Source organism: Scyliorhinus torazame, chromosome 2, assembly GCF_047496885.1.
Source record: "Scyliorhinus torazame isolate Kashiwa2021f chromosome 2, sScyTor2.1, whole genome shotgun sequence".
NCBI classification, from domain to species: domain Eukaryota; kingdom Metazoa; phylum Chordata; class Chondrichthyes; order Carcharhiniformes; family Scyliorhinidae; genus Scyliorhinus; species Scyliorhinus torazame.
This window is the reverse complement of record NC_092708.1, coordinates 391,154,496-391,178,014: the sequence shown is the minus strand read 5'-3', so window position 1 is coordinate 391,178,014 and position 23,519 is coordinate 391,154,496. Positions and strand designations below refer to the sequence as shown.

At 49.8% G+C, this 23,519-nt stretch overlaps 1 protein-coding gene across 4 annotated transcripts in view; it reads right to left on the bottom strand.

Annotated features, from left to right (window-relative positions):
- The window catches only part of LOC140405816 (cytosolic carboxypeptidase 2-like), a 310,411-nt gene extending 293,678 nt beyond the window's left edge, over positions 1 to 16,733 (bottom strand). For all 4 annotated transcript variants that reach the window (XM_072494234.1, XM_072494236.1, XM_072494235.1 and 1 more), the window contains exon 1: positions 16,640 to 16,733. In XM_072494234.1, the coding sequence (XP_072350335.1) occupies positions 16,640 to 16,690 (51 nt within the window). In that variant the 5' untranslated portion in view covers positions 16,691 to 16,733. The remainder of the gene's footprint in view (positions 1 to 16,639) is intronic.
- Positions 16,734 to 23,519: the final 6,786 nt, after the last annotated feature.

Below are 23,519 nucleotides of genomic sequence, written 5' to 3'. Positions count from 1 at the left end.
TGCAGCACGGGGTTAGATACAGAGTAAAGCTCCCTCTACACTGTCCCCATCAAACACACCCAGGACAGGTACAGCACGGGGTTAGATACAGAGTAAAGCTCCCTCTACACCGTCCCCATCAAACACTCCCAGTACAGGTGCAGCACGGGGTTAGATACAGAGTAAAGCTCACTCTACACCGTCCCCATCAAACACTCCCAGGACAGGTACAGCACGGGGTTAGATACAGAGTAAAGCTCCCTCTACACTGTCCCCATCAAACACTCCCAGGACAGGTACAGCACGGAGTTAGATACAGAGTAAAGCTCACTCTACACTGTCCCCATCAAACACTCCCAGGACAGGTACAGCACGGGGTTAGATACAGAGTAAAACTCCCTCTACACCGTCCCCATCAAACACTCCCAGGACAGGTACAGCACGGAGTTAGATACAGAGTAAAGCTCACTCTACACTGTCCCCATCAAACACTCCCAGGACAGGTACAGCACGGGGTTAGATACAGAGTAAAACTCCCTCTACACCGTCCCCATCAAACACTCCAAGGACAGGTACAGCACGGGGTTAGATACAGAGTAAAGCTCACTCTACACTGTCCCCATCAAACACTCCCAGGACAGGTACAGCACGGGGTTAGATACAGAGTAAAGCTGTTTGCTTGAGGTCTAGCCAGTGCTGGGGGATGCAGCCTCAAACAGGCTGCACAAAGGTAGATGAGAGTAAAGGCTCCCAAAATATGATTCGTGCCAGTGAGGGTGTTACTCACGCCCAGTGAGGTCATTATTCACGCCCAGTGAGGGTCTTCCTCACACCCAGTGAGGTCATTATTCACGCCCAGTGAGGGTCTTCCTCACACCCAGTGAGGTCATTATTCACGCCCAGTGAGGGTCTTCCTCACACCCAGTGAGGTCATTATTCACACCCAGTGAGGGTGTTACTCACGCTCAGTGAGGTCATTATTCACGCCCAGTGAGGGTGTTACTCACGCCCAGTGAGGTCATTATTCACACCCAGTGAGGGTGTTACTCACGCCCAGTGAGGTCATTATTCACGCCCAGTGAGGGTGTTACTCACGCCCAGTGAGGTCATTATTCACGCCCAGTGAGGGTCTTCCTCACACCCAGTGAGGGCATTACTCACACCCAGTGAGGGCATTACTCACACCCAGTGAGGGCATTATTCACGCCCAGTGAGGGTGTTACTCACGCCCAGTGAGGGTGTTACTCACACCCAGTGAGGGCATTATTCACGCCCAGTGAGGGTGTTACTCACACCCAGTGAGGGTGTTACTCACACCCAGTGAGGTCATTATTCACGCCCAGTGAGGGCGTTACTCACACCCAGTGAGGGTGTTACTCACACCCAGTGAGGTCATTATTCACGCCCAGTGAGGGCGTTACTCACACCCAGTGAGGGCGTTACTCACACCCAGTGAGGGCGTTACTCACGCCCAGTGAGGGCGTTACTCACGCCCAGTGAGGGCATTATTCACGCCCAGTGAGGGCGTTACTCACACCCAGTGAGGGTCTTCCTCACACCCAGTGAGGGCATTATTCACGCCCAGTGAGGGCGTTACTCACACCCAGTGAGGGCATTACTCACACCCAGTGAGGGCATTACTCACACCCAGTGAGGGGGTTACTCACACCCAGTGAGGGTGTTCCTCACACCCAGTGAGGGCATTATTCACGCCCAGTGAGGGTGTTACTCACACCCAGTGAGGGCATTACTCACACCCAGTGAGGGCATTACTCACACCCAGTGAGGGCATTACTCACACCCAGTGAGGGCATTACTTACACCCAGTGAGGGCGCTACTCACGCCCAGCGAGGGCGTAATCCAAATCACCTTTTCAAATTGTGTGTGTGGGGCGGGGGGGGGAAAACTGAAGTGACATCACAGAAAAGCTGTGACCTGATTGGCTGGTTGGGAATCTACACTAAATTAAAAAAATTAAGCATTGGTAAACTAATTAAACATAATTACTTAATTATAATTTTGAGAGGTATCTAAGCCAGAGATCGGAGAGTACAGTATTTAGCTTTCACATTTATAGTAGAAATCTAGTGCTAGGAAACATATTGTTAACAGTAACTTTAAAAAAAACTTTTAACTTTAATTTACTAATTAGTTGATGCAATGTCAGTTAGAGGGGTGCAGTGCTCTGGCTGTGAGATGTGGCAGGTCCGGAAGGCTTCCAGCATCCTGGATGGCTTCATCTGCAGAAAGTGCACCCAACTGGAGCTCCTCACAGACCGTATGGTTCGATTGGAGCAGCAGTTGGATGCACTTAGGAGCATGCAGGTGGCAGAAAGCGTCATAGTTAGCAGTTATATAAATGTGGTCACACCCAAGGTGCAGGCAGAGAAATGGGTGACCACCAGAAAGGGCAGGCAGCCAGTGCAGGAATCCCCTGTGGTTGTCCCCCTCTCGAACAGTTGGATACTGTCGGGGGGGATAGACTATCAGGGGAAACCAGCAGCAACCAGTTCAGTGGCACCACGGCTGGCTCAGATGTTCAGAAGGGAGGGTCAAAGCACAGAAGAGCATTAGCCATAGGCGACTCTATAGTCAGGGACACAGATAGGCGCTTCTGTGGACGTGAAAGAGACTCCAGGATGGTATGTTGCCTCCCTGGTGCCAGGGTCCAGGATGTCTCCGAACGGGTAGAGGGCACCCTGAAGGGGGAAGGCAAACAGGCAGAGGTCGTTGTACATATTGGTACTAATGACATAGGCAGGAAGGGGCATGAGGTCCTGCAGCAGGAGTTCAGGGAGCTAGGCAGAAAGTTAAAAGACAGGACCTCTAGGGTTGTAATCTCGGGATTACTCCCTGTGCCACGTGCCAGTGAGGCTAGAAATAGGAAGATAGAGCAGCTAAACACGTGGCTAAACAGCTGGTGTAGGAGGGAGGATTTCCGTTATCTGGACCACTGGGAGCTCTTCCGGGGCAGGTGTGACCTATATAAGAAGGACGGGTTGCATCTAAACTGGAGAGGCATAAATATCCTGGCCGCGAGGTTTGCTAGTGTCACACGGGAGGGTTTAAACTAGTATGACAGGGGGGTGGGCACGGGAGCAATAGGTCAGAAGGTGAGAGCATTGAGGGAGAACTAGGGAATAGGGACAGTGTGGCTCTGAGGCAGAGCAGACAGGGAGAAGTTGCTGAACACAGCGGGTCTGGTGGCCTGAAGTGCATATGTTTTAATACAAGAAGTATTACGGGTAAGGCAGATGAACTTAGAGCTTGGATTAGTACTTGGAACTATGATGTTGTTGCCATTACAAAGACCTGGTTGAGAGAAGGGCAGGATTGGCAGCTAAACGTTCCAGCATTTAGATGTTTCAGGCGGGATAGAGGGGGATGTAAAAGGGCTGGCGGAGTTGCGCTACTGGTTAGGGAGAATATCACAGCTGTACTGTGGGAGGACACCTCAGAGGGCAGTGAGGCTATATGGGTAGAGATCAGGAATAAGAAGGGTGCAGTCACAATGTTGGGGGTTTACTACAGGCCTCCCAACAGCCAGCGGGAGATAGAGGAGCAGATAGGTAGACAGATTTTGGAAAAGTGTAAAAACAACAGGGTTGTGGTGATAGGAGACTTCAACTTCCCCAATATTGACTGGGACTCACTTAGTGCCAGGGGCTTAGACGGGGCAGAGTTTGTAAGGAGCACCCAGGAGGGCTTCTTAAAACAATATGTAGACAGTCCAACTAGGGAAGGGGCTGTACTGGACCTGGTATTGGGGAATGAGCCCGGCCAGGTGGTAGAAGTTTCAGTAGGGGAGCATTCGGGAACAGTGACCACAATTCAGTAAGTTTTAAAGTGCTGATGGACAAGGATAAGAGTGGTCCGAGGGTGAATGTGCTAAATTGGGGGAAGGCTAATTATAACAATATTAGGCGGGAACTGAAGAACCTAGATTGGGGGCGGATGTTTGAGGGTAAATCAACATCTGACATGTGGGAGGCTTTCAAGTGTCAGTTGAAAGGAATTCAGGACCGGCATGTTCCTGTGAGGAAGAAGGATAAATATGGTAATTTTCGGGAACTTGGATAACGAGAGATATTATAAGCCTCGTCAAAAAGAAAAAGGAGGCATTTGTCAGGGCTAAAAGGCTGGGAACAGATGAAGTCTGTGTGGAATATCAGGAAAGTAGGAAGGAACTTAAGCAAGGAGTCAGGAGGGCTAGAAGGGGTCATGAAAAGTCATTGGCAAATAGGGTTAAGGAAAATCCCAAGGCTTTTTACACGTACATAAAAAGCAAGAGTAGCCAGGGAAAGGGTTGGCCCACTGAAGGATAGGCAAGGGAATCTATGTGTGGAGCCAGAGGAAATGGGCGAGGTACTAAATGAATACTTTGCATCAGTATTCACCAAAGAGAAGGAATTGGTAGATGTTGAGTCTGGAGAAGGGTGTGTAGATAGCCTGGGTCACATTGAGATCCAAAAAGACGAGGTGTTGGGTGTCTTAAAAAATATTAGGGTAGATAAGTCCCCAGGGCCTGATGGGATCTACCCCAGAATACTGAAGGAGGTTAGAGAGGAAATTGCTGATGCCTTGACAGAAATCTTTGGATCCTCACTGTCTTCAGGTGATGTCCCGGAGGACTGGAGAATAGCCAATGTTGTTCCTCTGTTTAAGAAGGGTAGCAAGGATAATCCAGGGAACTACAGGCCGGTGAGCCTTACGTCAGTGGTAGGGAAATTACTGGAGAGAATTCTTCGAGACAGGATCTACTCTCATTTGGAAGCAAATGGACGTATTAGTGAGAGGCAGCATGGTTTTGTGAAGGGGAGGTCGTGTCTCACTAACTTGATAGAGTTTTTCGACGAGGTCACAAAGATGATTGATGCAGGTAGGGTAGTGGATGTTGTCTATATGGACTTCAGTAAAGCCTTTGACAAGGTCCCTCATGGTAGACTAGTACAAAAGGTGAAGTCACACGGGATCAGGGGTGAGCTGGCAAGGTGGATACAGAACTGGCTAGGTCATAGAAGGCAGAGAGTAGCAATGGAAGGATGCTTTTCTAATTGGAGGGCTGTGACTAGTGGTGTTCCGCAGGGATCAGTGCTGGGACCTTTGCTGTTTGTAGTATATATAAATGATTTGGAGGAAAATGTAACTGGTCTGATTAGTAAGTTTGCGGACGACACAAAGGTTGGTGTAATTGCGGATAGCGATGAGAACTGTCAGAGGATACAGCAGGATTTAGATTGTTTGGAGACTTGGGCGGAGAGATGGCAGATGGAGTTTAATCCGGACAAATGTGAGGTAATGCATTTTGGAAGGTCTAATGCAGGTAGGGAATATACAGTGAATGGTAGAACCCTCAAGAGTATTGAAAGTCAGAGAGATCTAGGTGTACAGGTCCACAGGTCACTGAAAGGGGCAACACAGGTGGAGAATTTAGTCAAGAAGGCATACGGCATGCTTGCCTTCATTGGCCGGGGCATTGAGTATAAGAATTGGCAAGTCATGTTGCAGCTGTATAGAACCTTAGTTAGGCCACACTTGGAGTATAGTGTTCAATTCTGGTCGCCACACTACCAGAAGGATGTGGAGGCTTTAGAGAGGGTGCTGAAGAGATTTACCAGAATGTTGCCTGGTATGGAGGGCATTAGCTATGAGGAGCGGTTGAATAAACTCGGTTTGTTCTCACTGGAAAGACGGAGGTTGAGGGGCGACCTGATAGAGGTCTACAAAATTATGAGGGGCATAGACAGAGTGGATAATCAGAGGCTTTTCCCCAGGGTAGAGGGGTCAATTACTAGGGGGCATAGGTTTAAGGTACGAGGGGCAAGGTTTAGAGGAGATGTACGAGGCGAGCTTTTTACGCAGAGGGTAGTGGGTGCCTGGAACTCACTACCGGAGGAGGTGGTGGAAGCAGGGACGATAGTGACATTTCAGGGGCATCTTGACAAATACATGAATAGGATGGGAATGGAGGGATACGGACCCAGGAAGTGTAGAAGATTGTAGTTTAGTCGGGCAGCATGGTCGACACGGGCTTGGAGGGCCAAAGGGCCTGTTCCTGTGCTGTACTTTTCTTTGTTCTTTGTTCTTTTGTTCAGATCATGCCCAGCGAGGGCGTTATCCAGAGTGTGCACAGCAAGGGCATTACTCGTGCCCAGTGAGGGTGTTATCCAATTCATGCCCAGCGAGGACGTTCCTCATGGCCAGCCAGGGCGTTATCCAGAGCACGCCCTGAGAGGGCGTTACTCGCACCCAGCAAGCGCATTATCCAGATCGCACCCAGCGAGAGTGTTTCCAGAGCGTGCCCAATGAGGGCATTACTCATGCCCAGCGAGGGCGTTACTCGCGTCCAGTGAGGGTGTTATCCAGTTCGCGTCCATCGAGAGTGTTTCCAGAGCGCGCCCAGTGAGGGCATTACTCGTGCCCAGCAACTGCGTTACTCACGTCCACTGAGGGCATTATCCAGAGCGTGCCCAGCGAGGTCGTTACTCACGGTCAGTGAGGGTGTAATCCAGGTCATACCCAGTGAGAGCGTTACTCGTACCCAGTGAGGGCATTACTTGCACCCAGAGAGAACTTTATACAGAGCTCGCCCAGCGAGGACATTACTCGCGCCTAGTGAGCACGTTATTCAGATCGCGATCAGCGAGGGCGTGATTTTGATTGCGAACAGCGAGGACGTTATCCAGATTGCGACCAGCGAGGGTGTTATCCAGATTGCATCCAACGAGGACGTTATCCAGATTGCGACCAGCGAGGACGTTATCCAGATTTAAACCAGCGAGGGTGTTATCCAGATTGCATCCAACGAGGACGTTATCCAGATTGCATCCAGCGAGGGCGTTATCCAGACTGCGACCAGCGAGGGTGTTATCCAGATTGCGACCAGCGAGGGTGTTATCCAGATTGCAACCAGCGAGGGTGTTATCCAGATTGCGACCAGCGAGGGTGTTATCCAGATTGCGACCAGCGAGGGTGTTATCCAGATTGCATCCAGCGAGGGTGTTACCCAAATTGCGTCCAGCTCGGACGTTATCCAGATTGCGACCAGCGAGGGTGTTACCAAGATTGCATCCAGCGAGGGTGTTATCCAGATTGCAACCAGCGAGGGTGTTATCCAGATTGCGACCAGCGAGGGTGTTACCAAGATTACATCCAGCGAGGGTGTTACCAAGATTGCATCCAGCGAGGGTGTTATCCAGATTGCAACCAGCGAGGGTGTTATCCAGATTGCGAACAGCGAGGACGTTATCCAGATTGCGACCAGCGAGGGTGTTATCCAGATTGCGACCAGCGAGGACATTATCCAGATTGCGACCAGCGAGGACGTTATCCAGATTGCGACCAGCGAGGGTGTTATCCAGATTGCATCCAGCGAGGGTGTTATCCAGATTGCAACCAGCGAGGGTGTTATCCAGATTGCGAACAGCGAGGACGTTATCCAGATTGCGACCAGCGAGGACGTTATCCAGATTGCGACCAGCGAGGACATTATCCAGATTGCGACCAGCGAGGGCGTTATCCAGATTGCGACCAGCGAGGGCGTTATCCAGATTGCGACCAGCGAGGACATTATTCAGATTGCGACCAGCGAGGGTGTTATCCAGATTGCGACCAGCGAGGGTTTTATCCAGATTGCGACCAGCGAGGACGTTATCCAGATTGCGACGAGCGAGGGTGTTACCCAGATTGCGACCAGCGAGGGTGTTACCCAGATTGCGACCAGCGAGGGTGTTACCCAGATTGCGACCAGCGAGGACGTTATCCAGATTGCATCCAGCGAGAACGTTACCCAGATTACGACCAGCGAGGTTGTTATCCAGATTGCATCCAGCGAGGGCGTTATCCAGATTGCGACCAGCGAGGACGTTACCCAGATTGCGACCAGCGAGAGTGTTATCCAGATTGCGACCATCGAGGACGTTATCCAGATTGCGACCAGCAAGGACGTTATCCAGATTGCGACCTGCGAGAGTGTTATCCAGATTGCGACCAGCGAGGACGTTATCCAGATTGCGACCAGCAAGGACGTTATCCAGATTGTGACCAGCGAGGACGTTATCCAGATTGCGACCAGCGAGGACGTTATCCAGATTGCATCCAGCGAGGACGTTATCCAGATTACGACCAGCGAGGGTTTTATCCAGATTGTGACCAGCGAGGGCGTTATCCAGATTGCGACCAGCGAGGGCGTTATCCAGATTGCGAACAGCGAGGGCGTTATCCAGATTGCGACCAGCGAGGGCGTTATCCAGATTGCGACCAGCGAGGGCGTTATCCAGATTGCGACCAGCGAGGGTGTTATCCAGATTACAACCAGAGAGGGCGTTATCCAGATTGCGACCAGCGAGGGTTTTATCCAGATTGCGACCAGTGAGGGTTTTATCCAGATTGCGACCAGCGAGGACGTTACCCAGATTGCGACCAGCGAGAGTGTTATCCAGATTGCGACCATCGAGGACGTTATCCAGATTGCGACCAGCAAGGACGTTATCCAGATTGCGACCAGCAAGAGTGTTATCCAGATTGCGACCAGCGAGGACGTTATCCAGATTGCGACCAGCAAGGACGTTATCCAGATTGCGACCAGCGAGGACGTTATCCAGATTGCGACCAGCGAGGGTGTTATCCAGATTGCATGCAGCGAGTGTTATCCAGATTGCGAACAGCGAGGGTGTTATCCAGATTGCAACCAGCGAGGACGTTATCCAGATTGCTTCCAGCGAGGACATTATCCAGATTGCAACCAGCGAGGACGTTATCCAGATTGCTTCCAGCGAGGGCGTTATCCAGATTGCGACCAGCGAGGACGTTACCCAGATTGCGACCAGCGAGAGTGTTATCCAGATTGCGACCATCGAGGACGTTATCCAGATTGCGACCAGCAAGGACGTTATCCAGATTGCGACCAGCAAGAGTGTTATCCAGATTGCGACCAGCGAGGACGTTATCCAGATTGCGACCAGCAAGGACGTTATCCAGATTGCGACCAGCGAGGACGTTATCCAGATTGCGACCAGCGAGGGTGTTATCCAGATTGCATGCAGCGAGTGTTATCCAGATTGCGAACAGCGAGGGTGTTATCCAGATTGCAACCAGCGAGGACGTTATCCAGATTGCTTCCAGCGAGGACATTATCCAGATTGCAACCAGCGAGGACGTTATCCAGATTGCTTCCAGCGAGGACGTTATCCAGATTGCTTCCAGCGAGGACGTTATCCAGATTGCAACCAGCGAGGACGTTATCCAGATTGCTTCCAGCGAGGACGTTATCCAGATTGCAACCAGCGAGGACGTTATCCAGATTGCTTCCAGCGAGGGCGTTATCCAGATTGCAACCAGCGAGGACGTTATCCAGATTGCAACCAGCGAGGACGTTATCCAGATTGCAACCAGCGAGGACGTTATCCAGATTGCTTCCAGCGAGGACGTTATCCAGATTGCGACCAGCGAGGACGTTATCCAGATTGCATCCAGCGAGGGTGTTACCCAGATTGCGACCAGCGAGGGTGTTATCCAGATTGCGACCAGCGAGGGTTTTATCCAGATTGCGACCAGCGAGGACATTATCCAGATTGCGACCAGCGAGGACGTTATCCAGATTGCGACCAGCGAGGGTGTTATCCAGATTGCGACCAGCGAGGGTGTTACCCAGATTGCATCCAGCGAGGACGTTATCCAGATTGCGACCAGCGAGGACGTTATCCAGATTGCGACCAGCGAGGGTGTCATCCAGATTGCATCCAGCGAGAACGTTACCCAGATTACGACCAGCGAGGTTGTTATCCAGATTGCATCCAGCGAGGGCGTAATCCAGATTGCGACCAGCGAGGACGTTATCCAGATTGCGACCAGCGAGGACGTTACCCAGATTGCGACCAGCGAGAGTGTTATCCAGATTGCGACCATCGAGGACGTTATCCAGATTGCGACCAGCAAGGACGTTATCCAGATTGCGACCAGCAAGAGTGTTATCCAGATTGCGACCAGCAAGGACGTTATCCAGATTGCGACCAGCGAGGACGTTATCCAGATTGCGACCAGCGAGAACGTTACCCAGATTGCGACCAGCGAGGACGTTATCCAGATTGCGACCAGCAAGGACGTTATCCAGATTGCGACCAGCGAGGACGTTATCCAGATTGCGACCAGCGTGGGTGTTATCCAGATTGCATGCAGCGAGTGTTATCCAGATTGCGAACAGCGAGGGTGTTATCCAGATTGCAACCAGCGAGGACGTTATCCAGATTGCTTCCAGCGAGGACATTATCCAGATTGCAACCAGCGAGGACGTTACCCAGATTGCTTCCAGCGAGGACGTTATCCAGATTGCTTCCAGCGAGGACGTTATCCAGATTGCAACCAGCGAGGACGTTATCCAGATTGCAACCAGCGAGGACGTTATCCAGATTGCTTCCAGCGAGGACGTTATCCAGATTGCAACCAGCGAGGACGTTATCCAGATTGCTTCCAGCGAGGGCGTTATCCAGATTGCAACCAGCGAGGACGTTATCCAGACTGCGACCAGCGAGGGCATTATCCAGACTGCGACCAGAGAGGACGTTATCCAGATTGCTTCCAGCGAGGACGTTATCCAGATTGCAACCAGCGAGGACGTTATCCAGATTGCTTCCAGCGAGGACGTTATCCAGATTGCGACCAGCGAGGACGTTATCCAGACTGCGACCAGCGAGGGCATTATCCAGACTGCGACCAGCGAGGACGTTATCCAGATTGCAACCAGAGAGGACGTTATCCAGATTACGACCAGCGAGGATGTTACCCAGATTGCATCCAGTGAGGATGTTATCCAGATTGCGACCAGCGAGGACGTTATCCAGATTGTGACCAGCGAGGACGTTATCCAGATTGCGACCAGCGACGGTGTTATCCAGATTGCATCCAGCGAGGACGTTATCCAGATTGCGACCAGCGAGGACGTTATCCAGATTGCGACCAGCGAGGGTGTTACCCAGATTGCGACTAGCGAGGCTGTTATCCAGATTGCGACCAGCGAGGGTGTTACCCAGATTGCGACCAGCGAGGACGTTATCCAGATTGCGACCAGCGAGGGTGTCATCCAGATTGCATCCAGCGAGAACGTTACCCAGATTACGACCAGCGAGGTTGTTATCCAGATTGCATCCAGCGAGGGCGTAATCCAGATTGCGACCAGCGAGGACGTTATCCAGATTGCGACCAGCGAGGACGTTACCCAGATTGCGACCAGCGAGAGTGTTATCCAGATTGCGACCATCGAGGACGTTATCCAGATTGCGACCAGCAAGGACGTTATCCAGATTGCGACCAGCAAGAGTGTTATCCAGATTGCGACCAGCAAGGACGTTATCCAGATTGCGACCAGCGAGGACGTTATCCAGATTGCATGCAGCGAGTGTTATCCAGATTGCGACCAGCGAGGACGTTATCCAGATTGCGACCAGCGAGGGTGTTATCCAGATTGCATGCAGCGAGTGTTATCCAGATTGCGAACAGCGAGGGTGTTATCCAGATTGCAACCAGCGAGGACGTTATCCAGATTGCTTCCAGCGAGGACATTATCCAGATTGCAACCAGCGAGGACGTTACCCAGATTGCTTCCAGCGAGGACGTTATCCAGATTGCTTCCAGCGAGGACGTTATCCAGATTGCAACCAGCGAGGACGTTATCCAGATTGCTTCCAGCGAGGACGTTATCCAGATTGCAACCAGCGAGGACGTTATCCAGATTGCTTCCAGCGAGGCGTTATCCAGATTGCAACCAGCGAGGACGTTATCCAGACTGCGACCAGCGAGGACGTTATCCAGATTGCAACCAGCGAGGACGTTATCCAGATTGCTTCCAGCGAGGACGTTATCCAGATTGCGACCAGCGAGGACGTTATCCAGACTGCGACCAGCGAGGGCATTATCCAGACTGCGACCAGCGAGGACGTTATCCAGATTGCAACCAGAGAGGACGTTATCCAGATTACGACCAGCGAGGATGTTACCCAGATTGCGACCAGCGAGGACGTTATCCAGATTGCGACCAGCGACGGTGTTATCCAGATTGCATCCAGCGAGGACGTTATCCAGATTGCGACCAGCGAGGACGTTATCCAGATTGCGACCAGCGAGGGTGTTACCCAGATTGCGACTAGCGAGGCTGTTATCCAGATTGCGACCATCGAGGGTGTTACCCAGATTGCGACCAGCGAGGCTGTTATCCAGATTGCGACCAGCGAGGGTGTTACCCAGATTGCGACCAGCGAGGACGTTACCCAGGTTGCGACCAGCGAGGCTGTTATCCAGATTGCGACCAGCGAGAGTGTTACCCAGATTGCGACCAGCGAGGCTGTTATCCAGATTGCGACCAGCGAGGGAGTTATCCAGATTGCATCTAGCGAGGACGTTACCCAGGTTGCGACCAGCGAGGCTGTTATCCAGATTGCATCCAGCGAGGCTCTTATCCAGATTGCATCCAGCGAGGACGTTACCCAGATTACGACCAGCGAGGCTGTTATCCAGATTGCATCCAGCGAGGATGTTATCCAGATTGCGACCAGCAAGGGCGTTATCCAGAGTGCGACCAGCGAGGCTGTTATCCAGATTGCATCCAGCGAGGATGTTATCCAGATTGCGACCAGCAAGGGCGTTATCCAGAGTGCGACCAGCGAGGCTGTTATCCAGATTGCATCCAGCGAGGATGTTATCCAGATTGCGACCAGCAAGGGTGTTATCCAGATTGCGACCAGCGAGGACGTTATCCAGATTGCGACCAGCGAGGACGTTATCCAGATTGCGACCAGCGAGAGTGTTATCCAGATTGCGACCAGCGAGAGTGTTATCCAGATTGCATCCAGCGAGGGTGTTATCCAGATTGCATCCAGCGAGGATGTTATCCAGATTGCGACCAGCAAGGACGTTATCCAGATTGCGACCAGCAAGGACGTTATCTAGATTGCGACCAGCGAGGGTGTTATCCAGATTGCGACCAGCGAGGGTGTTATCCAGATTGCATCCAGCGAGTGTTATCCAGATTGCGAACAGCGAGGGTGTTATCCAGAATGCAACCAGCGAGGACGTTATCCAGATTGCTTCCAGCGAGGACGTTATCCAGATTGCGACCAGCGAGGACATTATCCAGACTGCGACCAGCGAGGACGTTATCCAGATTACGACCAGCGAGGATGTTACCCAGATTGCATCCAGTGAGGATGTTATCCAGATTGCGACCAGCAAGGACGTTATCCAGATTGCGACCAGCAAGGACGTTATCTAGATTGCGACCAGCAAGGACGTTATCCAGATTGCATCCAGCGAGGGTGTTATCCAGATTACGACCAGCGAGAGTGTTATCCAGATTGCATCCAGCGAGGACGTTTTCCAGATTGCGAACAGCGAGTGTGTTATCCAGATTGTATCCAGCGAGGACTTTTTCCAGATTGCGAACAGCGAGAGTGTTATCCAGATTGCATCTAGCGAGGATGTTATCCAGATTGCGACCAGCGAGGGTGTTATCCAGATTGCACCCAGCGAGGACGTTATCCAAATTGCAAACAGCGAGGGTGTTATCCAGATTGCATCCAGCGAGAGTGTTATCCAGATTGCGACCAGCGAGGACGTTACCCAGATTGCATCCAGCGAGGATGTTATCCAGATTGCGACCAGCAAGGGCGTTATCCAGAGTGCGACCAGCGAGGACGTTATCCAGATTGCATCCAGCGAGGGCGTTATCCAGATTGCATCCAGCGAGGACGTTATCCAGATTGCATCCAGCGAGGAAGTTATCCAGATTGCGAACAGCGAGGACGTTATCCAGATCACGGCTGGCGCTTCAGGTTGGGTGTCTCGTGATTGGATCAAAACCCATATTGGGCCTCTAGGTGCCAGCCGCAACGGGATTGGCGCAGGTCGCGACAGGAAGAGAAAATCATACCCAATATGTTTAAATAAGATCACCTTTAATTCTACTAAACGTAAGAGAATGCAGACCCAGTCTAATCAATTTCACCTCATAGAATAATCCATTTGTGACAGGAATCAGTCTGGTAAACCCAAGTTGCATACCTTTAAAGACACGTAAGGAGATCTTCAGGTAAGGAGAGTGAAAGTGTGAAACGTACCCTAGATCGTGTCTCACCAATGCCCCATGCCATTGTAGAGGGCGGAGTCACAGCAGACTGCTGGCATAGAGTTGAGGGGACCTTAAGCTGCATTTGAACTCATCAGATTAATGTGTAGTGTCTAATGTTTACGAGTTGTCTGATTGTAAAGAGTTTCATTCCTTGGCTCGAGCAATGCAAAATTCTTTTAAATTCTATTTGATGCTTACCAAGGTGAGGAGCATTTCTCCTCTTTCAGGCCACCACTCTTCGCATCAAACACTTCCAGTTCAGATTCAACAAGGCTCCCTTAGATAGGAATAGGAGGAGGCCATTCTGTCCATTAAACATATTCTATCATTCAACCAGACCATTGCTGATCTGTACCTCAACTCCATCACATACCTTGTTCAACAACCCTTCAGAGCCTCGCCCAACAAAAGTTATCCTTAAAAATTTCAACTGATCCCCATCATCTGTATGCAGCCCCTTGGAGGAGTTTCAAATTTCTTCCACCTTTTGTGTGAAAAGATGCTTCCAGATCTTACTCCCAACAACCGAACTTTGATTCTGAGATGGAGCACGCCTATTCTGGATTCCGCCACAAATGGATACTATTCTCTTCATCCGCCCAAGAAAATCTCTTTATTATTTTAAACTGCTCAGTTACATCATTCCTCAACCTTCGAAGCTCAAGGGCTGAGTTACCCTTCTGTATCTTATCCTAACCGAATCCATTAAGACCCCAAAATGGGCACGGTAGCACAGTGGTTAGCACTGTTGCTTCACAGCACCAATGTTCCAGGCTCGATTCCCGCTTGGGTCACTGTCTGTGCGGAATCTGCACGTTCTCCCCGTGTCTGCGCGGGTTTCCTGCGGGTGCTCCGGTTTCCTCCCACAAGCCCTGAAAGACGTGCTGTTAGGTGAATTGGACATTCTGAGTTCTCCCTCTGTGTACCCGAACAGGTGGTGGAATGTGGCCACTAGGGGATTTTCACAGTAACTTCATTACAGTGTTCATGTAAGCCTACTTGTGACAATAAAGATTATTATTATTATTATATCCTTCTAGCGAATCTCTTCTATATCCTTCTTGAGGGGCCTAACAAGTGAAGTTGCCTCTCCTTTAATATCTCACGTCTTTGAGATAAAGGCCAATATTTCACTTGCCTTCCTGATTCCTATGTGAATAAAATGATTCAGCCGCAAGTTTATTTGTTGCCCAGGCTATACCTGGGTACTGTTCAGCGACTCTCAGGCAAACCATTGTGCCGTCTCAATTTGGTGCCAATTTGGTAACAGCACTGGCGTGGCTCATTATGTAGTAATATTGTTTTAAGTTTGATTAGTTAGATGGTGACCTGATCAATACTTATCCCTCAGCCAACAAGTCAAAAATCAGATTTTTCGGTTATTCTGGTGTTGCTGTTTGTGTGAGTTTGCTGTGCGTAACTTGGTTTCTGCGTTTCCTATACCACCATGATGACTATGCTTCAGGAAGTTCCTCATTGCGTGTAGGTCTGGTTTAGCACAGTGGGCTAAACAGCTGGCTGGTAATGCAGAGCAAGATCAGCAGCGCGGGTTCAATTCCCATACCGGCCTCCCTGAACAGGCGCCGGAATGTGGCGACGAGGGGCTTTTCACAGTAACTTCATTGAAGCCATTTGTGACAATAAATTATTATTATTAGGTCATTTAGAGATATTCTGTGGTTGCGAAAAGCTCAACTAAAGTGCATGTTATTCCAATTTGGTTGCCAAGGGGCAGTATACTCACAAAGACAGCATCCTCCATGGCCACGATACCCCTAAGGCAGCTCCTTTCGGTACAGAATGTCCTTTTTATGGTTCAGCTGATCAACTTGGGACAGCCCAAATTATTTAAATATCGAAAGGGCAGCTCCATTATCTTCTTGGACACACATTTCCAGGATTGACAACGAGTGAGTCAAGCCAGTTGGAACAAATAGAAACCATCATTGAACTGCATCGATACATTTTCATTTTTGATTGGCCAGCAAAGATGTAGCTGCCGTTGAGGTTAGACATTTTGCAGTTGTCATAGAAACTGCATCTAACCAATCGGAAAGCACATTCATGAGATGCAATTCATTGTTACACAATCAGCATGTGTTGCCTGAAATTATCATAGAATTTACAGTGCAGAAGGAGACCACTCGGCCCATCGAGTCCACACCGGCTCTTGGAAAGAGCACCCTACCCAACCAAGGTCAACACCTCCACCCTATCCCCACAACCCAGTAACCCCACCCAACACTAAGGGCAATTTTGGACACTAATGGCGGCACTTGTGAATTCTGCAACGGTCTCATCTGTTGTGAGCTGATGGCATCGCACCTATCAGCTTACTTGAAAATACTTTATGATGTGGCACTAAATCATTTTGAGATGATTCTGGGGTCGATCCAGATCAGTGCCAAGTTCACTGACCTCAGCTATGTTGGGGATTGGAGCCAAGGGTGAGAACAGAATAAAGTCAATCAGGCTTCAGATTTCTGACTCTTTTATCGGGTTCTTACCCCGTGTCTGCTTCACTCAATGGGTAGTATTCTCACCTCTGGGTCAGCAGGTTGTCGGCTTAGTTTCCACTCCAGAAACTTAAGCATATAATGTATGCTATTGGAATGGTCAGGGTGTGCTGCACCGCCATGAGTAGCATCTTTTGGATAAGACATTCAACCAAGACATCCATCTGCCCTCTCATGTGGAGGTAAATGATCTAACAAAACACGAGAGTTCTCCCAAGTGTCCAACTCCAATATTTATTCTTCAACAAACATCACAAAAACAGATTGTTACCTCATTCCTATTTGTGGCTCCTTACAGTATGCAAATTAGTTGGTGCATTCCTACACTACCATGTGACAGCAGTTCAACATTACATCATTGGCTGAAAAACCCTGAGGTCATGCAAGTTGCTATATACTTGGGGAAAAGGTGGCGTAGTGGTAATCGGTTCAAATCCCACCATGGCAGCTCGTGGAATTTAAATTCAATTAATAAAATCTGCCATGAAACTGCTGCCGATCACCGAAACAACCCATGCAATTCCTTTCTTCTTTTTTCCGGGGAAAACGCATCAGAAATTGAGAGAGCAAAGGTCGCAGTGTCACTGGTATGACCTCACAATGACAAATGGCATCACAATCTCCTTCAATTCATTCATGAAAAGCGGGTGTCGCTGGGCTGGCCAGGCCGACTCTTGTTGCCCTTGAGAAGGTGGTGATGAGCTGCCTTCTTTAATTGCAGCTGTCCATCTATTGTAGGCAAACCCAGGGTGCTGTTAGGGAGTGAATGCCAGGATTTTGACCCAAGGACAATGAAGCAATGGCGATATGGTTCCGGGTCATGACTGTTTAGCTTAGAGGGCTACCTGCAGGTGATCCCATGTACCTGTTGCCCTTGTTCTTCTAAATGGTAAAAGCCACAGGTTTAGGAGGTGCTGCTGAAGGAACTCTGGCGAGTTGCTGCAGTGCATATTGTAGATGGTACACATCTATCATTGTGTGCTGGTGGCGGAGGGAGTGAATATTAAAGGTGGTCGTTGAGGTGCCAATCAAGCGGGGTTGCTTTGTCCTGAATGGTGTTGAGCTTCATGTTGGAGCTGCACTCACCCAGGCAAGTGGACAGTATTCCATCACACTCCTGACTTGTAACTTGTAGATGTGGACAGCCTTTGGGGAGCCGGGAGTGTTATATTCCAGATGGTGAAAGGTAGAGCTGGAATCAATCCTCACACACTTCCATAAGAATTTATATACAGAGATATATATATATTGCAAACATGTACTTCCTAACCCAACAACCAACGTTTCAGTCAGCTTCTATATACAGGTTGAGCATCCCTTATCCGAAATTCTGAAGACCCCCAAATTCCAAGATCGCACTATTTTTCCAGAGCCAATATCATCATGAATGCGAAATCCCACAAGGCTCCTGGGTGATGTGCAGTTCCCAGCTGCACATGCGCAGTTCCCAATGCATGCTGCACATGTGCCGTTCCCAATGCATGCTGCTGCACATGTGCAGTTCCCAATGCATGCTGCACACGTGCAGTTCCCAATGCATGCTGCACACATGCAGTTCCCAATGCATGCTGCATATGCGCCGTTCCCAATGCATGCTGCATATGCGCCGTTCCCAATGCATGCTGCATATGCGCCGTTCCCAATGCATGCTGCATATGCGCCGTTCCCAATGCATGCTGCATATGCGCAGTTCCCAATGCATGCTGCACATGCGCAGTTCCCAATGCTTTTTCTCCTTGCTGTGTAAATTTAAATATTCAGAGGGGATCTTGCCCTGCTGCAGCTGAGGCTACAAGGGAAAGAGTTGATTGGTAAGTAGTGGACAAGGTTGACAAAGACAAGCAAAGACGAGCCGTAGAGAATTGGATTCAACCTGTATCAAGCACCTTCCAAGCTTTCATTTAAAAGGGTAAGTCAAGGCAGGAGATCTCTGGTTTGCTCCCCTTGCTCAATGTGTGAGGCCGGGAACATTTCCAGTACTGGGGCCAGCTTGCTGCAGACGGGTTTCCAGCTACAACTCCTGGAAGCCCGTGTTTTGGAGCTGGGGACACTGGTGAGTATCCGTGAAGCAGAGAGTGTGGTGGATAGCACATATAGAGAGGTGGTCACCCCGCAGGCTCAGGCTCCACCAGGCAGAGCAAGAGAGCTCGGCAGGTAGTGCAGGAATCTCCTGTGGCCATTCCCCTGCAAAACAGATCTACCGCTTTGGATACTGTAGAGGGGAATGACTTCTTGGGGGAAAGGAGCCAAATTCGTTGCACCATGGTTGGTTCTGCTGCAGAGGGGAGGAGTAAAAAGTGTGGGAATGCAATAGTTATAGGGGATTTGATTGTAAGGGGAATACACAGGCATTTCTGTGGCTGCAAATGAGACTCCAGGATGGTATGTTGCCACTTTGGTGCTAGGGTCAAGGATTTCTCGGAGCAGTTACAGGACATTCTGGAGGGGGAGGGTGAACAGCCATTGTCAAGGTACACATCATGGGTAAAGAAGGGATGAGGTCCTGAAAGCAGAATATAGGAAGAAAGTTGAGAAGTCGGACCTCAATGGTGCTGACCTCAGGATTACTACCAGTGCCACGTGCTAGTCAGAGCAGAAATAGCAGGATATATCAGATGAATACTTATCTGAAGAGATGGTGTAAGGGGGAGGGTTTCAGATTCCTGGGGCATTGGGACCAGTTCTGGAGGAGGTGGGACCTGTACAAACTGGATGGATTACACCTGGGGGGGACCTGGACTGATGCCTTGTCGGGGGTATTTGCTAGAATGGTTGGGAAGGGTTTAAATTAACCCGAATCAAGGGGAATCAAGAACAAGGGAAAAAGACAGAAAGTAGTGTGGCGATTAGGAGATTTTCACAGTAACTTCATTGCAGTGTTAATGCAAGCCTACTTGTGACACTAATAAAGATTATTATTATTATGGGGGCAGCGTGGTGGCACAGTGGTTAGCACTGCTGCCTCACAGCTCCAGGGACCTGCATCAAATCCCGCCTCGGGTGACTGTCTGTGCGGAGTCTGCACGTTCTCCCCGTGTCTGCGTGGGTTTCCTCCGGGTGCTCCGGTTTCCTCCCACAGTCCAAAGGTGCCGGTTAGGTGGATTGGCCATGATAAATTGCCCCTTAGTGTCCAAAATGTTAGGTGGGGTTACTGGGTTACGGGGATAGGGTGGAGGTGTGGGTTTAAGTAGGGTGATCTTTCAAGGGCTGGTCTAGACCCGATGGGCCAAACGGACTCCTTCTGCACTGTAAATTCTATGATTCTATGAAAATTGATAGTCAGAGAAAACAAGGGCCAGTATCCGATAATGACACTGTAAAAATAGTAGGGACAGGACATCGAACATTAAAAGGCCTAGCCTTAAGGTTTTGTACCTGAACGCGCGGAGCATTCAAAATAAAATGGATGAATTAGTTGCACAGATAGATGTAAAGGGATATGATATAGTTGGGATTACGGAGACATGGCCAAGGATGGGAACTAAACATTGAGGGCTATTCAGTTTTCAGGAAGGACAGATAAAAAGGAAAAGGTGGTGGAGTTGCATTTTTGATGAAGGAGGATATTTATATATCTTCACTACTGTCATGATATTCAAACACACACATCATGATAGACAGACCAACAGACAAATCAGCACACACAACACCACAACCAATCACAGACAAGGACAGAGACAGTATAAGAGAAGAAACACGACACCTGGTGGCCAGTCGATCTGGAGACCAGGACAAGGACAGGACCTGATTAACAACACACTCAGAGAGTCACCATGTGCAGAGTATCAAGACAGAACTGTAAATAACAAGTTGAAATAAAACAGCGTTGTACCAAATACAACCGTGTTGGTTCATCTGTACCTCAGAACACCCAACACCACAACGACTACTGATGTCCGGCTGACTAATCTGTAAATCTCCCCGTTTTCTCTCTCCCATTTTGAAGAGTGGGGTTAGAATTTGCCACCCTCCAATCTGCAGGAACTGCTCCAGACTCTGTAGAATTTTGGGAGATGACCACCAATGCATCCAATATTCCCAGGGCCACTTCCTTTAATATTCTGGAATGTAGATTACCAGGCCCTGGGAATTTGTCAGCCTTCAACCACATTAATGTCCCCAGCAGCATTTTCTTACTAATACTGATTTCCTTCAGTTCCGCCTTCTCGCTAGACCCTTGGTTCCCTAACATTTCTGGAGGGTTATTTGTGCTCTTGTGAGTGAAGGCAGAACCAAAGTATGCATTCAATTCTTCTGCCATTTCTTTATTCCCCATTATAATTTCCCCAGATTCTGATTGTAAGTCCAGCTGCTGGTCTTCCTCCCTATGAGTGCCTGAGGGGCACTGGTGGACTCCTTGACAAGGGACTGAGAACTGAATGCTACATCCCCCCTCGTGTAGTCACTGATGGATGCCAGCGAGGGCCACAATGAAGGAGCAGTGCAGGACCGATGTCCTGGATCAAGGTCTCCACAGCGGTTGCCAACCCCAGTGCTGACCTCGGTGCGTTGGCCTATCGGCGCTATCGCCTCGGCCTGAAGGTGGGCAATTTCCTCCAGCTTTTGTTGCAATTTGAGGAATGCTGCCCGTTCCTGGTGTTCCCGTGATTGTCGCTGCAGCTCCAGAAACTGATTTAGGACCGGGTCCGGAGGCTCGTCGTCCAGCTGGGACTCGGCGGGATCGTGGCGTCCAGCAGTCTCTGAGTGCCGATGAACTCAGATGTACCTGCCGGGGCCTGCTGTGGACCAGGATATCGCATTGCTCTCTGTGACCCCGAGGCTGCTCTAAAACGTGTTCTCACCGCGGTGTGTGTCTCTACACTAGTGGGGAGTGCTATGGTAGGTCTTCTGCTGTGGTCTCCTCTGGTTCCTCATCTGCGGTGTCGTTAGAGCTGGAGCTGGGGGCCTGGTTTCTGGATTTCATCGGAAGCTTTCCCGAGGTGACTGTGAAAGAAAAGAGTGATCGTTAGTGCACGGCGGGTGACTCTAAAACAGGCCAAAGCACTCACAGGATGGAGGTCATCTGATGGAGGAGCCGGTAGAGCTCATCAGCGCAGGCACGGTCGACATCCTCTCTGACAAGCTCAATGGCATGGTTTTCACACTCTGCGAGGACCTTGCTCTCCGCCCCCAGTCTGATACCTCCCCCTTTTATTGTGTGAAAGCTTCCTGCATGAAGACAGACGGAGAGTGAGCAAGCTGCATGCCACTACGTGCAATGAGGATGCCTGGAAAGTGGCAGACCATAAGACCATAAGATATAGGAGCAGAATTAGGCCACTCGGCCCATCGAGTCTGCTCCGCCATTCAATCATCCCCATTCTCCTGCCTTCTCCCCATAACCCCCGATCCCCTTATTAGTTAAGAACCTATCTCTCTCTGTCTTAAAGACACTCAGTGATTTGGCCTCCACAGCCTTCTGCGGCAAAGAGTTCCACAGATTCACCACCCTCTGGCTGAAGAAATTCCCCCTCATCTCTGATTTAAAGGATCGTCCCTTTAGTCTGAGATGGTGTCCTCTGGTTTTAGTTTTTCCAACAAGTGGAAACATCCTCTCCACGTCCACTCTATCCAGGCCTCGCAGTATCCTGTAAGTCTCAATAAGATCCCCCCTCATCCTTCTAAACGCCAACAAGTCCAGACCCAGAGTCCTCAGCCGTTCCTCATACGACAAGCTCTTCATTCCAGGGATTATTCTTGTGAACCTCCTCTGGACCCTTTCCAAGGCCCCAGCACATCCTTCCAAAACTGGTCACAATGCTCCAAATGGGGTCTGACCAGAGCCTTATACAGCCTCAGAAGTACATCCCTGGCCTTCTATTCTAGCCCTCTTGACATGAATGCTAATATTGAATTTGCCTTCCTAACTGCTGACTGAACCTGCACGTTAACCTTAAGAGAATCGTGAACAAGGACTCCCAAGTCCCTTTGTGCTTCTGATTTCCAAAGCCTTTCCCCATTTAGAACATTGTCTATGCCTCCATTGCTCCTTCCAAAGTGCATAACCTCACACTTTTCCACATTGTATTCCATCTGCCACTTCTTTGCCCACTCTCCTAGCCTGGCCAAGTCCTTCTGCAGCCCTCTCGCTTCCTCAATACTACCTGTCCCTCTACAGATCTTTGCATCATCTGCAAACTTAGCAACAGTGCCTTCAGTTCCTTCTTCCAGATCATTGATGTATATTGTGAAAAGTTGTGGTCCCAGCACCGACCCTGAGGCACACCACTAGTCACCGTCTGCCATCCTGAAAAAGACCCCTTTATCCCCACTCTCTGCCTTCTGCCAGTCAGCCAATCCTTTATCCATGCCAGGATCTTACCCTGAACACCATGGGCTCTTAACTTATTTAACAGTCTCCTATGCAGCACCTTGTCAAAGGCCTTCTGGAAATCTAAATAAATTACCTCCACTGGTTCTCCTTTGTCTAACTTCCTTGTTATCTCCTCAAAGAACTCTAACAGATTTGTCAGACCCAACCTCCCTTTGACGAAGCCGTGCTGACTCTGTCCTATTTTACCATGCACTTCCAAGTACTCCGCAATCTCATCTTTAATAACAGACTCTAAAATCTTACCAATGACTGAAGTCAGGCTAACCGACCTATAATTTTCCGTCTTCTGCCTCATTCCCTTCTTAAACAGGGGTGTTACATTAGCCACTTTCCAGTCCTCTGAGACCCTTCCTGCCTCCAGTGATTCCTGAAAGATCATCACCAATGCCTCTGCGATTTCCTCAGCTATCTCTTTTAGGACCCTGGGGTGTAGTCCATCCGGTCCAGGTGACTTATCCACCTTCAGACCTTTCAGTTTCCCCAGAACCTTCTCCTTATTGATGGCCACTACACTCACCACTGTCCCCTGATTCTGCTGGAGCTCTGGCATCCCACTGGTGTCTTCCACCATGA